The sequence below is a fragment of the Pantherophis guttatus genome, chromosome 5 (genome assembly GCF_059756535.1).
Source record: "Pantherophis guttatus breed Tessera chromosome 5, ASM5975653v1, whole genome shotgun sequence".
NCBI classification, from domain to species: Eukaryota; Metazoa; Chordata; class Lepidosauria; order Squamata; family Colubridae; genus Pantherophis; species Pantherophis guttatus.
In genome coordinates this window covers 5,080,950-5,100,021 of record NC_142067.1, presented here as the reverse complement: position 1 = coordinate 5,100,021, position 19,072 = coordinate 5,080,950, and the positions used below count along the sequence as shown (strand labels likewise).

Here is a 19,072-nt window from a genome sequence, read left to right as displayed (position 1 = left end):
GAGCTTGGCCCCCATTTCACGATTTTTCTTACCACCGTTAAGTGAATCCTTACCTTTGCTAAGTTAGCAACACGGTTGTTAAGCGAATCTGTCTACCCCTCCCCCATTTTCTTTGCTTGTCGGAAGGTCGCAAAAGAAGAACACATAACCCCGGGACACTTCAACCGTCATAAATAGGAACCGGTTTGCCAAGCCTCCGAATTTTGATCACCTGACCATGGGGGAGGCTGCAACGGTTGTGTGGGAAAACGAGTCCTACGTTTTTCCTAAAGTCCTAAGTCCAATTTTTCGTGTAACTTTGAACGGTCGCTAAACGAACTGTTGTAAGTTGAGGAACTGCCTGTACTGAGCTGTTCAAATGCAGGGGATAAGCTTGGGAGTCTTCAGCCAGACCGAGGGCGCTGAAAAATCCAGAATCAGCTGAGAATCGGAAAAGAGCCAAAGGCGATGCCTGTTTGGTGAGAAATAGAACAGAATAACAGAGTTGGAAGGGGCCTTAGAGGTCTTCTAGTCCAACCCCCTGCCCAGGCAGGAAAACCCTACACCACTTCAGACATAAACGGTTATCCGATCTCTTCTTAAAAACTTCCAGTATTGGAGCATTCACAACTTCTGGAGGCAAGAGACGGTTGGCCGAAGGGCACAATAGAGACGAGAAAGAACAGATTAGGCTGATTTGGCTCTTCGTCATCTTTGACGTGTCTGCCCGGAGGCAGGAATTTGGAAAAAAGCTGGCCTGCGATCTCCTCCTACTTCGGAGCGTAGTGCCACCTCTGCAGGTGTCCTAAAAGGCAAAACTTCCGCTTACAGGTGCCTCTGTTATGCTGTTTTCACCTGGAAGGGAGTGTCTGGCGTGCAACGCACATCGGTGTGTTGCAGTGACGAGAACCTGTTTGTGAGTCCGTTCCCAACAATAACCCACCGACTTCTAACTGGTAAAGACCTCTGAGACACCAGTGCTGAAGGAGTCAAAAATGAGTAATTCTCCCGAGCCGAAGATGCTTGGAAAACAAAGCCCGGCTAACTTGCCGACGGTAAGCAAGACAGAAGAAAGCAAAAATGAGGAAGGGAGAACGGGAGTGGGTGGGTTTAATCCCCTCTCTGGCAGTCTTGCCACCCTCAAGGAGCAGCTGGTAAGTAGGCAATATGTTGCTGCGTTTGAGGAGCTGATGCGCTGAGGGAAGAGAGGTGCCAAAGGCATCTCTTTGTGGGTCTTTGTGGAATCTGCCGCTTTGTGTAAGGCTTGGCTTGATGTACGCATTGTGCAGTCAGTGGGCTGAGATCGCACAACGCACTAAGAAAAGGATTTGTCCACCGCAGCGGTTTGAAGATGGGTGGACTTCAACTCCCCAGCCAGCATGTGAAGTGTTAATACCGCTTTATAAGGCCTTGATAATACTTACAATAAGCTGAACGTTGTGTAGAAATGTATAGCATATATGGGGTAGAATAGTTGTATGTTAGGAAGAAATGTATACTTCACAGGGGGTAGAGTAGATGGGTGGTAAAGTATTATGTAATGTGATTTGGATTTAGGTTTCACCCTGGGGAAGTCATGGGGGTAGGGGAGGGTAAGGGAAGGTTAGGGAGGGAAAGGGGGGGGGAAAGGGGGAAAAATCTGTATTTGTAAAACTTTTTCAATAAAAAAAAATACTTAGAATAATAGAGTTGGGAGGGACCTTGGAGGTCTTCTAGTCCAACCCCCTGCTTAGGCAGGAAACCCTACACCGCTTCAGACAAATGGTTATCCAACCTCTTCTTTAAAACATCCAGTATTGGAGCATTTACAACTTCTGGAGGCAAGTTGTTCCACTGATTAATTGTTCTCACTGTCAGGAAATTTATGATAAAAACCATACTTCGAATATTGCATCCAGTTTTGGCCGGATTTTGTAGACATACTTAATTCCAACATTTTTTTTTACAAGTTGAGACTCTGGAAAGAGTGCGGAGAAGAGCAATAAGGGTGATTAGGAGACTGGAGGCTAAAACATATGAAGAACGGTTGCTGGAATTGGGTATGTCTACTCTAGTGAAAAGATGGACCAGGGGTGATATTTCTAATGTTTGAGGGGCAGCCACGGAGAAGAGGGAGTCAAGCTATTCTCCAAAGCACCTGAGGGTAGGAGAAGAAGCAATGGATGGAAATGAATCAAGGAGAGAAGCAATTTAGAATTAAGGAGAAATTTCTTGACAGTGAGAACAATTAATCAGTGGAACAACTTGCCTCCAGAAGTTGTAAATGCTCCAACACTGGAAGTTTTTAAGAAGAGGTTGGATAACCATTTGTCTGAAGTGGTGGAGGGTTTCCTGCCTAAGCAAGGGGTTGGACTAGATGACCTCCAAGGTCCCTTCCAACTCTGTTATTCCATTCCATTCCATTCCATTCCATTCCATTCCATTCCATTCCATTCCATTCCATTCCATTAATCCTATTCTATCCTATCCTATCCTATCCTATCCTATCCTATCCTATCCTATCCCATCCCATCCCATCCCATCCCATCCCATCCCATCCCATCCCATCCCATCCCATTCCATTCCATTCCATTAATTCTATTCTATTCTATTCTATTCTATTCTATTCTATTCTATTCTATTCTATTCTATTCTATTCTATTCTATTCCATTCCATTCCATTCCATTCCATTCCATTCCATTCCATTCCATTAATTCTATTCTATTCTATTCTGTTCTGTTCTGTTCTGTTCTGCTCTGCTCTGCTCTGCTCTGCTCTGCTCTGCTCTGCTCTGCTCTGCTCTGCTCTGCTCTGCTCTACGTAGGGCAGGCCAATCCCACAGGAGGGATAATGTTCCTAGCCCTAGAAGAACCAAGGAGAACCTCTTTAAAACAATGTATTATTGATTAAAATGCTATTTTAACTAGATCTTTGTGGCTGTCCCTGCTCTTTCCCTTCTCAAAACTGAGATGTGGCATATCTTCCCCCTCCCTTTTCTCATCTACAGTGTCAAATCATCGAGTTAAACGTTGGCGGGGACATCTTCACAACCACATTGAGCACTCTGAAGAAGTACCCAGGATCTAAATTGGCTGAGATGTTTGGCCAGGCTAAACCTCGAATAGATTCGGTGGGGCGATTCGTCATAGACCGTCCTGGAACTTATTTTAAATACATCCTGGATTATCTACGTAGTGATCAGGTCCCCTTGCAACACGTCGAGGAGGTTTACAAAGAAGCCACCTACTATGACATCAAGCCTCTGATCAAGCAACTGGAAGAGTCCCCTCAGATCTTTGGTGAGCTGGTGGCCAGGAAGCAGTTCCTTGCTCGGGTGCCCAACTATTCCGAAAACATCGAGCTGATGATCCGAATCGCGCGGGCAGAAGCTGTGGCTTCCCGCCAATCCAGCGTCATGCTCTGCGTGATGAAGACTTTGGAAGATGTGGCGAGGTGCAGCGATGCTCTCAGCAGCTTAGATACCTCCAAGAAATCCGTGGTCCAGTTTGGCCCGTGGAAAGCTGCCCCGAATATTCTGGATCTCCTGGACTGCATCAAGATGGACGTAGAAGCCAAAGGTTACAAGACTTCCTTCCAGAGCTACGTTCCAGAAAAAGGCTTTCGATTCAAAGCCAATGACTTCTTCTACAAGTTTTTGTTCCATTGGTGGTAGCTCAAAACTCATAAACTCGTAAGATCTTGAAGGTCTCTTGGGTAGCTTTCCCAGCACTGGGCTACGTAAGATCACTCCAGATTTCTGCCAGAAGATCACTCCAGATGTCTGCTGAATTTGAGCAGTCTAGAATCTCTAAACTTTGCTCCTTATCTGGAGTTTGAGATCTTTGGAGAACACTTGGATCTTGGTGGGCATTTTCACATAATAGGAAACAGACCAACAGGAAGATGAAGGCTTATTTGTGTAAATCTCTATGGAGATTCTTAGTCATCCAAATCATGGTTGTCTCAAAGGTGGTTTTTCTTTGAAGACGTTTTACTTCTCGTTTTCAACAGAGAGGGGCGCTGGTTTGAAAGAGGCGTCAAAGATGCCGTCTACGTCAAAATTGAACGGCTCTCTCTCAACAGAGAGGGAGGAATATATGACATCATCTATCTCCAGTCTACAACACAGTCCTTTCAGCAGTTCCAAGAAGGCTCTACACCCATTTGCGCCACTCAGGTGACCCTGAGGACACCTGAGAAACCTTCAAGTGGCCTCAACGACTCTCTAAAAGGATGCAAATGACCAGCTGTCTGCAAGGAGTATCAATCCTTCCATTTAACCCAGACAAGACCGAATGGCTGTGGGTATTGCCTCCTAAAGACTATGTCGATTGTCCATCCTTGGTCCTGGGGGGGGGGGGAGAAATTGTCCCCCTCAGAACGGGCTCGCAATCTGGGTGTCCTCCTAGACTCACAGCTAAGATTGGAACAACATCTGACAGTTGTGGCTAGGGGGACCTTTGCACAGGTTCGCCTGGTGCACCAATTGCGACCCTACTTGGATCGGGAGGCTCTCCTCACAGTCACACATGCCCTTGTCACCTCACGGTTGAATTACTGCAACGCGCTCTACATGGGGCTACCCTTGAAAAGTGTTCGGAGACTACAGTTGGTCCAGAATGCAGCCGCGCGAGCTATTGTGGGTGCACCTAGATACACCCACATTATACCAATTCTCCGCGAGCTGCACTGGCTCCCTATCGGTCTCCGGGCGCAATTCAAGGTGTTGGTTATTACCTTGAAAGCCCTACATGGCTCAGGGCCAGGCTATCTTCGAGACCGCCTTCTACCGCATAGCTCCCAGCGACCGGTAAGATCCCACAGAGTTGGTCTCCTCCAGGTCCCGTCAGTTAAACAATGTCGGCTGGCGGGCCCGCGGGGGAGGGCCTTCTCTGTGGCTGCCCCAGTTCTCTGGAACCAATTACCTCCTGAGGTCCGGACCATCCCCACCCTACTGGCCTTCCGAAAGCGGTGAAGACCTGGCTTTTCCGGCAGGCCTGGGGCTGTTGATCTCGCTACGGTGATCTTGCAAGACCTGGCCATGGAATGGAGTGTATGGGTTTTTAATGTTCTTTTAAAAAAGTTTTACGGGATATTGTTCACATTGGTTTTTTTTGCTGTAAGCCGCCCAGAGTCCCTAGGGAGTTGGGCGGCATAGAAATGCGACTAATAAATAAATAAATAAATAAATTTCCCACCATCCAGTCAGAGTTGAAGAAGCTTCTTGGATGAGAAGTGAAACATCTTCAAAGAAAAACCAGAAAGTCCAGTTGCCTCCTGAAAAAGCACCTTTGAGTTTACCTGTGTAATGACAGGTGTATAGGTTGATATATAGCCAGTTGCCAATCATCTTGTTTTCAGATGCCAGGTGGTCAGGTTTCCCCTTTACCTGTTCTAACACCCCAGGTGTCAGCTCTTCAAGATATTCCAGGTTATCAAACAGACGCCACGGGGATGTAAAAGGTACAGGAAGTCCTCGACTTACAACCATTCATTTAGTGACCATTTGAAGTTACAATGGCACTGCTGAAGCAACTGACGACTGATTTTCACTCTTAATATCATTGCAAAAGTCACGCAATCAAAATTCGGAGAAATGTTGGAAGTGTCATCCAACATTTGACCCCAGGATCATATTACCATATGTGGTGGACATGTATAGAAGCAAGGAGATATTGGACTAACATGTGGCTGGAAAAAATGATAAAAAGACACATTGATTTTAAACCAGAGACATTTTTATTAGGGATCATACCAGAGACATTCAATAAAGAATTGCAATATTTAATTGTGAATATTGTAACAGCGGCTAGAATTGTATTTGCTAAAAACTGGAAAGGAGAGAAGATAATTACTGATGAAGAAATTATGAAGAAAATGCTGGGCTGTGCTGAAATGAGTAAGCTGACACTTGAAATAAGGGAACAGGAAGATAAACAATCTTATTTGATATGGGAGTTATTTTATCAATGGATAGACAATAAAACATGGAGATGAAATATGATATATGAAATGAAATTAAGATAAAATGTGTAAACACTTGTTTTCTTTTAGGGGAAAAGAACATTTGTCATATATTGATATTTTGAAGATTTTGGGAGCACAAAATGATTTTAACCGACCGAAACACTGTCTGTAATTGTTTGAAAGGATGATGTTTTTATGTTGTTTTTGTTTAAAATAAAAAAAAATTCTTTAAAAAAAAAAGGTACAGGAAGTCCTTGATTTACAACCATTCATTTAGTGACCATTTGAAGTTACAGCGGCACTGCTAAAGCGACTGACGACCGTTTTTCACTCTTAATATCATTGCAAAAGTCACGCGATCAAAATTCAGACACTTGGCCACTGACTCCTATTTATGACGGTTGCAGTGTCCTGGTGTCATATGATCATCTTCTGACAAGCAACGTCAATGGGGGAAGCCCGATTCACTTAACAACCGTATTACTGACTTAACCACCCCAGTGGTTCACTTTAACAACGGTGGCAAGAAAAATGGGGCAAAGCTCACTTAGCAACGGTCTTGCTTAGCAACAGAAATGTTGGGCTCAATTGTGGTCGGAAGTCGAAGACTACCTGCACAACTCTAGGGTACAGTAGCAGAACCCCGAAAACCTGCATAAATTTCTCTCGATCCGTCTTATAGTAAGCAACGTCTAGATGAGGTTATTTTGAGTTTTTTGTCTCGTGCGTCCTTCAAGATTACGGAATCGTTTTTTTTCCAACTCCCCCCTTAAGTTTGTTTTTATAACTTGTGGAATCAAACTCAGGACCCCAAAACAGATAATTAAGCCTCACTGTAATAATTATTTATTCAGGGAGCACTGAAGGAATTCCCTCCCAAATAACTTACTGGACCAAACACAATAGAGTTATCCACCCATGATGTTGAAAGAGAGTTTATCTTTTAACTGGCTTGTTACAGGGACACTGATCAGGGCTGAGAAACAGTTCACTCATTCAAGATCACCCCTTTGGTTTCCATGTCAAAGGAAGGACTAAGGTTTGATCTAGTGGTTAGGGCACCAGGCTAGAAAGTGGGAGATCGCGAGTTCAAGTCCTGCCTTAGCCATGAATGCCATCTGCATGACTTTGGACCAATCACCAGGAGACGGTTAATTCTAGTCCCGTCTTAGGCATGAAAGCCAGCTAAGTGACTTTGGGCAAATCACCAGGAAACCGTGAGTTCTAGTCCCGCCTTAGGCATGAAAGCCAGCTGGGCAGTGGTAAAATTCAAATTGTTTTGCTACCAGTTTGGTGGGCATGGCTTGGTGAGCGTGGTATGAAGTGGTGGGTTGGTTCTGGAAGGATTGATATTCCTTGCAGACAGCTGGTCATTTATGTAAATATGAATCCTTCCATTTCCCCACCATCCAGTCAGAGCTGAAGAAGCTTCTTGGATGAGAAGTGAAACGTCTTCAAAGAAAAAACAGGAAAGTCCAGTTGCTTCTTGGAAAAAAAAGCAGCTTTGCTTCTTAACACCTTAACCCAGCGTTTCTCAACCTTAGCGACTTGAAGCACATTCAAGAAAACCAAAAGCCAACTCAGTGTAAAAAAAGAAAACAAACCCTGACCTGCCCCCAGTGCAAAACAACAGTGATGCCAGCAAATACAGTACCAGGAAATAAATCGGATGCACATGATTTGTTCAAACAGTCCTAAAGAACAAGGATACAATTGTTGTCACAAGTTAAAATACATACAGACCAAGATAGCAGCATTCTTTTACAGGTAGTCTTCGATTTACAAACATTTGTTTAGTGACCGTTCGAAGTAACAAAGGAACTGAAAAAAAGTGATTTATGATTTTCACAGGTACGACTGTTCCAGCATCCCTGGGGTCATATCATCAAATTTCAGATGCTTGGCAACTGGCATGTTTTTATGGAAATTTTGAGGGTCAGTTATGGTTGTAAGTCGAGAACTACCTATGTAAGCTTGGCAAGTTTAAAAGTATCTGTATTTTGATGCCAGAATTCTGAGAGTTAAAAGTCCACATACCTTAAACTTGCCAAGGAAGAGAAACCCTGAGTTATAGGGTAAATCCACTTCAACTGCACGTCTTTACCAGCTCTCTTTGGAGTGGATTTTTAGCATGGAAGTCAAGCCCATTGATGGATGGATGGATGGATGGATGGATGGATGGATGGATAGATAGATAGATGGAAGATAGAGATGGATGGATGAATGGATGGATAGATAGATAGATAGATAGATAGATAGATAGATGGATGGATGGATGGATGGATGGATGGATGGATGGATGGATGGATGGATGGATAGATAGATGGATGGATGGAAGATAGGGATGGATGGATGGATGGATGGATGGATAGATGGATAGATAGATAGATAGATAGATAGATAGATAGATAGATAGATAGATAGATAGATAGATATGGATGGATGGATGGATGGATGGATGGATAGATAGATGATGGATAGATAGATGGAAGATAGAGATGGATGGATGGATGGATGGATGGATGGATGGATGGATGGATAGATAGATAGGTAGATAGATAGATGGAAGATAGAGATGGATGGATGGATGGATAGATAGATAGATGGAAGATAGAGATGGATGGATGGATGGATAGATAGATAGATAAATAGATAGATGATGGATAGATAGATAGATAGATAGATAGATAGATAGATGATAGATAGACTGATTGATATATGAGAGATAGATGATACATGATTGGTAGATGATAAATGATAAATAGATAGATAAATAGATAATAGAAAGATTGATTGATGATAGAAAGATAGATGGATAAATAGATACATAGATGATAGATAGACTGATTGAGAGATGAGAGATTGGTAGATGATAAATGATAGATAAATAGATAATAGACTGATTGATTGATTGATGATAGAAAGATAAATGGATAGATAAATACATAGATGAGAGATACACTGATTGATAGATGAGAGATGATTGATTGGTAGATGATAAATGATAGATAGATAAATAGATTGATAGATAGATGATAGATACTTGATAGACACAGACTGATCGATCGATCTGCTCCGGCGAAAGACCCCCCCCGCCCTCTCGACAAATCACATCTGCGGTACTTCCATTGACTTCCGCCACTCCGACCCCGCAAATGGAAGCCTCTGAAAGCTGCCCTTGACAACCTGAAGTCACGGCCGCATGAAAGTCGGGAGACGAGGAGCGCCCCGCCTCTTCAGCGACGATGAGAGAGAGAGAGAGCGAGCGAGCGAGCGAGAGAGAGAGGGCGGCTACGGCGGCCGAGGAGGCTCCTAAGGGCCCAGAAGGCGAAGCTCGGCCTGGCTCATGGCGGCTCACCTGAAGAAGCGGGTCTACGAGGAGTTCAGCAAAGTGGTGGTCCAGGTAACCGGCGAGGCTCTCGGGAGGGAGGGAAGGAGGGGCCGGGGACGGAGGGAGTTCACGGAAACAAGGCTGCGGGGCGGGAGAGGGGCCGGGGCGGGGTGGAACGCGATGCCCGCTTGTCTGGCTCTCTTCACACGACACGCGGAACCCGGGTTATCGAAACAGGCGGCGCCTTGCGTGGTTCAGGCACTCCACGTACCAAGGAAACGGGCGGGTTCTCACGTTACGCTTGACCCGGGTTGGTAGGACCGTGTGGACGCGACCTGGGATGCTAGGGAAAAAGGAGACTTTTATATTTCATATAAAATATTTAGCATATTTTTTCTTTTTTTATATTTTCGTATGCTTTTCGTATTTTTCTCTTATATTTAGCATAGGTTTTTTATTTTTATACGTTTTCGTATGCTTTTCGTATTTTTCTCTTATATTTAGCATAGATATTTTATTTTTCTTTTATATATTTTCATATACTTTTCGTATTTTTCTTTTGACCGTAAACCGTAAATAAAAAATAAAAAGATATATAGAAGTCCATTATAAACAAAACAAAAATTCGACCATAAATAAAAAATAAAAAGATATATAGAAGTCCATTATAAACAAAATGAAAATTTGACGGTAAACCGTAAATAAAAAATAAAAACATACATAGAAATCCATTATAAACAAAACAAAAATTTGACCATAAATAAAAAATAAAAAGATATATAGATTATAAACAAAAGAAAAATTAGACTGTAAATCGTAAATAAAAAATAAAAAGATATATAGGTCCATTATAAACAAAACAAAAATTTGACCGTAAACCGTAAATAAAAAATAAAAAGGTATATAGAAGTCCATTATAAACAAAATGAAAATTTAACCGTAAACAAAAAATAAAAAATAAAAAGATATATAGATAATAAACAAAAGAAAAATTAGACTCTAAACCGTAAATAAAAAAATAAAAAGATATATAGAAGCCCATGATAAAGAAACAAAAAATTTGATCGTAATGTAAACTCTGCGTTAATGTTTCAGCAACAACAGCATGAAGAAGTTTCGGCTAAAAAACTCCGGCTAACCAAACCCAGCAAATCTGCCGCCCTTCACGTAGATCTTTGCAAGGCCACTTCGCCGGCCGATGCGTTGCAATACCTGCTTCAGTTTGCCAGGAAACCCGTGGAGGCTGAAAGTGTGGAAGGCGTTGTGCGAATCTTGCTGGAACATTATTACAAGGTAGGTCAATACTCTGGGGGACCGAAACTATGTTTGAGATTTATAGGTCTTGATTTACGACCACAATGGGAACTGAATGGATGACAGATTCTACCTGCCCCACCTGTTGTGGCCGGTTGGCTGCCAGCGGAGCTAGCAGCAGAGTCAGACAAGGAGGGGTGGGGAAGGGGAGGGGGAGCTTGGGTAGTCTTTGGAAGGCTTTGATGAGGAAGCAGGATCAAAGACAGAGGCAGAGCCGGTGTTGTGGTCCGCCAGCAGCCTGCGGATCTGGCAGCGGAGTCGGACAGCGAGGAGGCTGGGGAGGAACATGGGCCAGTCCTGGAGTCTGGGGAAGGTCCGGATGATGGCTCTGCGTCCGAGGCAGAGATGGGGCCAGGGCCATCTGGGAGTGATGTGCGGACACCGGAGCCTCCAGAGGCTGACAGCAGAGAGGCAGAGGAGCAGGAGGAGCCTGTTCCTAGTGCATGTATGAGAAGAGCTGCCAGAAGGCAAGAGCAGCTAAAGCAAAAAGGACGACTCAGGAGTAAGGCCAAGAGATGATTGGCCCCTCCCAAAAGGCTTAAAAGACCAGCAACGGCTCTTGGCCTCTTTGTCGGAAAACAACTTTGATAGGTTTGTTTCTTGTCTTGCTGCATTTATTTTGTGTCGGCGTCTCCTGCTTCTGAACTTTTGCCAAGAGAAGCCTTTGGCAGGTTGCCGAAGTAGACCAAGGTTGGTGATAAAGGCTGAAGGATTGTGCTATGAAGAATTTGTTTTGAATTAGTTTGGACTATGCTGAGAATGAGTTAATTCTCAGCTGTTCTAATAAAACCTGTTTGTTTAGAACTGATTGCGTCTGATAATACCTACTTGGGCCTGGGTCACAACAGCCGGGGCCTTCCGTCCTCCTTGTTAAGGATATTGTTGTTGTGTTACCAACCAGCAGAGTGTAGAACACAGAGAAACGTTGCTGAGAGCAATGAATAAGAGATACTTGCAAACTGGTTTATCAAAAGTTTACTTTATAGTGAAAAAACAATCTCATAGTCTTTTAAACAATCCAAGTCTTTGCCAGTTAAATCAGTCCAGTGATACAAAAATCTTCTTACCATACAAACAGTAGTTGGTTAGAATAACAAGTTCACTCTGGTACACAAACCACGATGGTAGCAGATCCATCAACGATGATAGCATAATGATAGCAACTCCTCACACAATGGTAGCATATCATGCACGCTGGTAGCATATCATCAACTGACTACATTACAGTCCCCTTCTTAAATACGTTTACAACTAGTGATTAATTAGATTACAGCATGACTCAGCAGTACAATGATACTGCGGTAAAACTTAAAAGTCATATAATACATATTTATGTTAAAGCCGCAGAACACATATATTGCCTGGACAACCTGTTAGGCTCACACCATATCCTAACATTCCTCCAGGTGGCCTGAGCTGAGTGAGGAAGAGGAGCAGATGGGGCCTGATCCGCTTATGCATACAGCGGAGAGGAGAACAAAGGAAATCAATAAGCCAGCTCTCAGGGAAAAGAAGTTGTAGACGCTAGCCAGCCCGTCCCTGGCTGAGAAATAAATACTAGGGGTCTGCGAGTGGCCGGTTGTCGCATATAACCGTTCATTTTCCAGTGTACATCAATCAAGTCGGACTCCTTTGCCAGAACTTGGTTTGTTGGGACTAATTGCTCTGTATTTGAGGTGCCAACTGAGTCTCCCTACTGGGAAACAACAGGGAGTGAATTTGCCTCAGCCGGTGTGAACGTGGGACGGTTTCTGCTTGGTTTAATCATTGAAAGGACTTCTTATCTTGGGTTCTCATGTCAACAGAGACTGTTCGTGCCCTGTTTCAGAAGGGGAAAAGACGTTCATTTGTGACTAATTATTTTTGGGGGTTGTTAATCCAATGTGACGGGACTGTTCCTGCCCTGTTTGAAACAAGGGGGTTCGTTTTACTTGTGAGTAAGCGGTTTCTGATGGCTTGCGAAGGCTGGGTCAGAACACTTCCCTTGCTCTCTGCTCTCCTGTTATGGGCTGTACGCAGCCTGTGCAGTTAGTAGCTGATTCTGACAGCGAGGAGGCTGGTGTGGTGCTGCGCTAGCAGCCTGTGCAGCTGGCACTCGAGTCGGACAGTGAGGAGGCTGGAGAAGATGTGGTGCCAGAGGCGGAGATTCAGCCAGGGCCTTCAGAACCTCCAGAAGCTTCCATGGGTGAAGAGGAAGAAGAGGAGGAGCCTCTTCTCGATGCACGGGTGCGCAGAGCTTCAAAAGGCAGGAGTGGCTCCTCAGGAGGAGTAAGAGAGTAAGGCTTGGGGCTAATTGGCCACTCCCTTAGCCTATTTAAGGAGGAATGCCGACTGAAGCAATTTGCAGGGAACAACTTCGTTCACTCTCCTTCGTGCTTTGATCTTAGTTCTCTGCAAATTGCTTCTGGGCTTTCTGCCAACCATAGTAAGATTAAGATTATTTATTCTTTGGATTCTTGCAGGCTGTTAAGAAAGTTAATTAACAACCTTTGTTTGAAAAAAAAAACTGATTTAATTTAGTAAACTAAGGTTTGTACAGACTTTGTGTGTGCTGCGTTCTTTGGGGTCCGTAACTGCGGCAGAACATCTCCATCCATCCATCCTTTTGCTTACTATATTGATGTACAGGTAGTCCTCGGCCTATGACCACAATGGAGCCCAAAACGTCCGTTGCTAAGCGAGATGAGTTGTTAAGTGACTTTTGGCCCCGTTTTACAACCTTTCTTGCATAGTTGTTAAGTGACTCACTGTAGTTATTAAGTTAGTCACACGGTTGTTAAGTGAATCTGGCTTCCCGCCATTGAATTTCGCTTGTCGGACGGTCACAAAAGGGGATCACATGACCCCGGGGGACACTGCAAATGGGGTACATACTGGCCAATTGCCAAGCGTCTGAATTTTGATGTGGCCATGGGGGTGCTGCAGCGGTCGTAAGTGTGAGAAATGGTCATAACTCACTTTTTTCAGTGCCGTTGTAACATCGGACAGTCATTAACCCAATTGTAAGTCGAGGAATATCTGTATTATTCTCATGGTGATCCTTTGTCGTTGTTTATTTCATCTTCCTATTAATCTTATTTCTGTTTACACGCCTTTCATTGTCTTCCTTTTTATTATCGGAACCAGCCTAGAGTAAGCCCATAGCACGATCGGTGGCAAATAAATTTAACAAATAAAATCATTAATTGGAAAATTTGTCATTAAGCAACGAGAGCGACCAGTGAGGCATCATGGGACCGTCCCCAATTTTATGACCTTTTTTTGGCACAGTCATTCAGTGAGTTACCTGGCCATTGCTAAGCGAACCATGCAGCTCTCTGTTGACTTTGCTTGTAGGAAACCGTCTGGGACGGTTGCAGACAAGATATTTTGACATCCTTCTCTTATCCACAGGAAACGGATCCCTCTGTGAGATTGAAAATTGCTTCCTTGCTGGGCCTGTTGTCAAAAACTCCTGGCTTTTCTCCTGACTGTATTCTGGATGATGTCATTAACACTCTCCAAACTGAAAGTAAGTCCTCCTCCCAGCTAAGGAACGTACAGAATTGTGGAGTTCTCGCCTCACAATCAGGAGGCTGTGAGTTTGATCCTAGGTGGAGGCTGGTATTTCTCTCTCTGGGCACGATGAGAATATATCTGCTGAACAAAACTCCCTATTGGCAACAGGAAGGGCATCCGGCCAGTAAAACACTTAGCTCCATTCAGTTGCCCCGACTCCACCTTGCAAGGGATTACGGGGTTGTTAAACGACAAACAACATTTGAAGCATGGGTGACATTCCTGTTGGTTGGTGTTACATTCTCCTAAGCCAGACGTGTCAAACGTGTGGCCCATGTGCCAGATTTGGCCCGTGATAGGCCCTGGAATTGGCCCGTGTGGCCATCCCGGAGACAGCAAGGGACCAGCCCCTGCCGTCCCGGGCCCAGCCACGCCCACCCACTCAGCCACGCCCTCCAGGCCACGCTCGCCCGAGGCCCCAAAGGCAAACAAGATCCTGATACACCCTGTGACGGGATCAAGCACCCCTGTCCTAAGCCATACATGTAATCCTCAATTTATGACCACAGTTGAATCGTGCAGCCGTTAAGCAAATTTGGCTTCCCCCATTGACTTTGCTTGTTGGAAGCTGGCTGGGAAGGTTAGAGATTGTGATTGTCTGATCCCAGGTCAGCTGTTGTGGCCTGTTGGCCACCACTCCCTCTAGCAGCCTGAGAGCTCCGAGGGGGAATGGTGCTGGCACAGGGGTGGGTTCTAAATTTTTTTACTCCCGGTTCTGTGGGTGTGGCTTATTTTGTGGGCGTGGCTTGATGGTCATGTGACAATTATTTAGGATTTAGCAGAGATACTGGTCTACCAGGTTTTTAACTGTTTGCAGAGCTGTACCAGTCTACCCATTTATTTTTGCAGGCACTGATCTCATTTATTTTTGCAGGCACTGATCTACTCATGTATTTTTGCAGGCACTGATCTACTCATGTATTTTTGCAGGCATGATCTACTCATGTATTTTTGCAGGCACTGATCTACTCATGTATTTTTGCAGGCACTGATCTACTCATGTATTTTTCAGGCACTGATCTACTCATGTATTTTTCAGGCACTGATTTACTCATGTATTTTTGCAGGCACTGGTCTACCCATTTATTTTTGCAGGCACTGGTCTACTCATTTGTTTTCTTTTAACACTGATCAGCTGTAGGACGGCCCTTTGAAGCCCCGCGGCAAGAGTTTAAACAGTTTTTTCCCCTCTAGCCATCAGCTGGGACTCAGGAGGCAGCAATAGATTGGGGGTAGGGCCAAATAAAAGGTAAGAATAATGCGGGGGTGGGGTGGGGTGGCAGAACTCATTCGGTGACATCATATCGTCACTGCTACCGGCTCGGGAGAACCGGGCCAAACCAGGAGGAACCCACCACTGAGCTGGCAGAGAGAGAGAGAGAGACAGAAGCGGAGCCTGGGCCGTCCATCAGCCCTCAGATGGAGAGTCAACAGCCCCCAGGTCTGGAGGTGGCTGATGAGGAAGAGGAGGAACAGCTGGGTCCAGTGCCTGATGCGAAGATGCACAGAAGGCAGAGGAGAGGAGAGCAGTGGAAATCTATGGGCTGATCCTTGGGAAGGAAGAGCCACCGCTGCTAGCAAAGCCCCACCCTAACTCTGGGGCTAAAAGGCAGGGGGCGGAGATGAATAGATGTGGCAGACAACTATTCATCTCCCAGCCTGACACACTTAGCCTGCGGTGAGAGAGAAACTTTTTTGCTGGGGCTGTTGATGCTCCTAATCAAGGAATCGTTGCTTCAACTCTAGAGGGTTTGTCATGTTTGGGTCAGAACATCAGCACAAGTGTCATAAATACATGCCAGAAGTGCCTGGATTTTGACCCATGGTGTTGACCGTGGGGATGTTAATGGCTGGTAAATGTCAAAAGTGACTTTTCGGAAGTCACTTTTTTTTCGGTACCATTGTAAGTTCAAACAGACTCTTGGTGCAAGCATGGTGCTTTGCTTGCAGACATTTAATTACCCAGCCTGGAGAATAATAGCGCATTAACTACAGTAGTGGCCAAAATTGTGGAAACCTTTTGGGAAAAGTGTATTTTCTAAAACTAGCTAATAACACCGCTTTTTTGCGGAGAGTGGTACCATAAAAATGCATATCAATGGAAAGATAATTTAATCAAGAATGTCATGCAATAACTTTTATGAAGGATTTGCTATTAGAAATAGCAGTTACTGTATAAAGAGGAAAAGTGAAACACGTAGAAAAAACGAGATTTACAAAAATCACCATAGAAAAAACGAGATATACAAAAAGGATCACCATGTCAGTTAATACTTAGCTGGGTAACCTTTAGCATGAATTCCGGCCTTACAGTGTCTTCCCATGGAGTGAACCAAGTCTTTTAGTTCTGCAGCTGTTATAATAATGTGAAACCAAGATGGAATGATGGCTTCTATTAACTGGGTTTTATTGCTGGGTCACTTCTGACTAACCAGTTTCTTTAGTCGGCTCCATAGATTTTCCGTTGGGTGAAGGTCTGGGCTATTCCCAGGCCATCCCAGCAGTGGAATAGGATTATCTTGAAACTTCCCCCCAAAAGTGGTGTTATTAGCCATCAAACCTCAAAAGTACAATTTTCCCACAAGGTTTCCACAATTTTGGCCACCACTGTAGGTAACATCAGTGCTAAGTTGGCGTGGAGTTTGCTCCCATTTTATATAGGAGCTTGCCCTTTTTCTACAACATGGTTGTTGCATTGCGAATAGAAGTGAATTTTGGTTTGTTTTCCAGAATCCCACCAAGTTCTGGCTCAGCTTTTGGATACCTTGCTGGTGATTGGGAAGAAGCTTCAAGAGAACCCTTCAGTGCGGGGACATCTTGTAGACGTCGCTTGCAAGGTAATTAAAAACGGTCAGCCAGTGAACAAACTCGGGTTCTTTAAGTTATTTAATTGCATAGATCAGGAATATTCAACATTGGCAATTTTATAAGACCTGTGGACCTCAACTCCCAGAATTCCTTAGCTGATGATGCTGGCTGGGGAATTCTGGGAGTTGAAGTCCACAAGGCTTATAGTTGCCAAGGTTGGACAGCCCTACACTGATACAGATCAGTGTCTTTTCACATTTCTTCCCGACACCATGGAAAATTCAAAGATAATAGCAATAGCAATAGCTTTACAGCCCTCTCTAAATGGTTTACAGAGTCAGCATATTCCCTCCAACAATCCGGGACCTCATTTTACCCACCTTGGAAGGATGGAAGGCTGAGTCAACCTTGAGCTGTTCAGGATTGAACTGGTGGCTGTCGGCAGAGTTAGCTTGCAATACTGCATTCTAACCACTGCGCCACCACGGCTCTTGACTAGATAGATAGTTAGACAGACAGACAGACATAGCACTTAGACTTATATACCGCTTCACAGTGCTTTTACAGCCCTCTCTAAGCAGTTTACAGAGTCAGCATATTGCCCCCAACAATCTGGGTCCTCATTTTACCAACCTCAGAAGGATGGAAAGCTGAGTCAACCTTGAGCCTGGTGAGATTCGAACTGCCAAACTGCAGGCAGCCGGCAGGCAGCAGAAGTAGCCTGCAGTATTGCACTGTTGTGGCCCGCCAGCAGAGCTGGCAGCAGATTCGGACAGTGAGAGCATTGGGGAGGAACCTGGGCCAGTCCTGGAGTCTGGGGAAAGCTCGAACGAGGGCTCTGTGTCGGTGGCTGAGACGGACCCAAGGCCATCTGGTAGTTCTTTGCTACCTCTGGAGTCTCCGGAGTCTGACATCAGCGAGGCAGAAGAACAGTGTGAGCCTGTTTCCAGTGTGTGCATGCACAGAGCTGCCAGGAGACAGGAACAATTAAAGAAACAGGGTCGACTTGGGAGTAAGGCTTGGAGTTGATTGGCCCCTCCCATAAGGCATAAAAGAGAAGGAAGCGGGACGTGAGCTTTTGCAGGAAGCAATTAGTACATCTGGCCGATTCAAGATGTGAAAATTCTGTTTGTGACTCTGTGCCAAGTTTGGCCTTGCCCTGTGTCCGGAAATTAGCTCTTTGGCAGCGTTCCACGGGAGATAGGTGGGCGTTGATAACCTTCCTCTGAAAGACTGTTTATCCGCAGCATCTGACGGATTCCTCGCACGGTGTAAGGAACAAATGCCTGCTCCTGATTGGCTGCCTGGGGACAGTGGAGAAAGGTGGCAGCTCGAAGGAAGTGGAACGCCAGTCTCCCAAAGACGTGCAGAAGATCATCGGGGATCACTTCAGCGACCAGGATCCACGAGTGAGGACTGCAGCTATCAAAGCTATGGTAGGTCTCCATGAGAAGAGTGAATGAGGATTCAGAATTAATGGTGTGGAAATACAGCCAAAATCCTGTCACGTTTTCATGTTATTTTGCAAAAGCCTAAATTCTTTGAATTGCTATAATAACAATCTGGTGTATTTTTTTTTTCTCCTATAGTTGCAGCTCCACGAAAGGGGATTAAAGTTGCAGCAAGCCATTTATAACCAGGTAATGATGATGTCCTATATCAGTTTAGCAAAGGGTTCTAATATTTGATGAATGCAAGAGAAATATTGAGGGAATCTGCTTTGATTAGGTTTTAGTCTAGTGCTTAAGGCACCACATTAGAAAGCAGGAGACGGTGAGTTCTAGTCCCACCTTAGGCACGAAAGTCAGCTGGGTAACTTTGGGCCAATCACCAGGAGACTGAGTTCTAGTCCCACTTTAGCTATGAAAGCCAACTGGGTGACTTTGGGCCAGTCACCAGGAGACTGTGAGTTCTAGTCCCACCTTAGGCACGAAAGTCAGCTGGGTGACTTTATGCCAATCACCAGGAGACTGTGAGTTCTAGTCCTGCCTTAGGCACGAAAGTCAGCTGGGTGACTTTGGGCCAATCACCAGGAGACTGTGAGTTCTAGTCCCACTTTAGGCATGAAAGTCAGCTGGATGACTTTGGGCCAATCACCAGGAGACTGTGAGTTCTAGTCCCACCTTAGCCATGAA

At 44.7% G+C, this 19,072-nt stretch overlaps 2 protein-coding genes across 2 annotated transcripts in view; both read left to right on the top strand.

Moving 5' to 3' along the window:
• Positions 1 to 812: 812 nt before the first annotated feature.
• Positions 813 to 4,780, top strand: KCTD14 (potassium channel tetramerization domain containing 14). The gene is made up of 2 exons (XM_034408270.3): positions 813 to 1,034; positions 2,967 to 4,780. The coding sequence occupies exons 1-2, from the start codon at positions 975 to 977 to the stop codon at positions 3,630 to 3,632; spliced, it is 726 nt and encodes a 241-aa protein (XP_034264161.3). The 5' UTR covers positions 813 to 974; the 3' UTR covers positions 3,633 to 4,780.
• Positions 4,781 to 9,056: 4,276 nt separating this feature from the next.
• Positions 9,057 to 19,072, top strand: part of INTS4 (integrator complex subunit 4) — a 47,151-nt gene continuing 37,135 nt past the window's right edge. The window contains exons 1-6 of the mRNA XM_060684773.2: positions 9,057 to 9,329; positions 10,353 to 10,550; positions 13,965 to 14,082; positions 16,860 to 16,966; positions 18,185 to 18,373; positions 18,527 to 18,577. Of these exons, the coding sequence (XP_060540756.2) occupies positions 9,273 to 9,329; positions 10,353 to 10,550; positions 13,965 to 14,082; positions 16,860 to 16,966; positions 18,185 to 18,373; positions 18,527 to 18,577 (720 nt within the window). The 5' untranslated portion in view covers positions 9,057 to 9,272. The remainder of the gene's footprint in view (positions 9,330 to 10,352; positions 10,551 to 13,964; positions 14,083 to 16,859; positions 16,967 to 18,184; positions 18,374 to 18,526; positions 18,578 to 19,072) is intronic.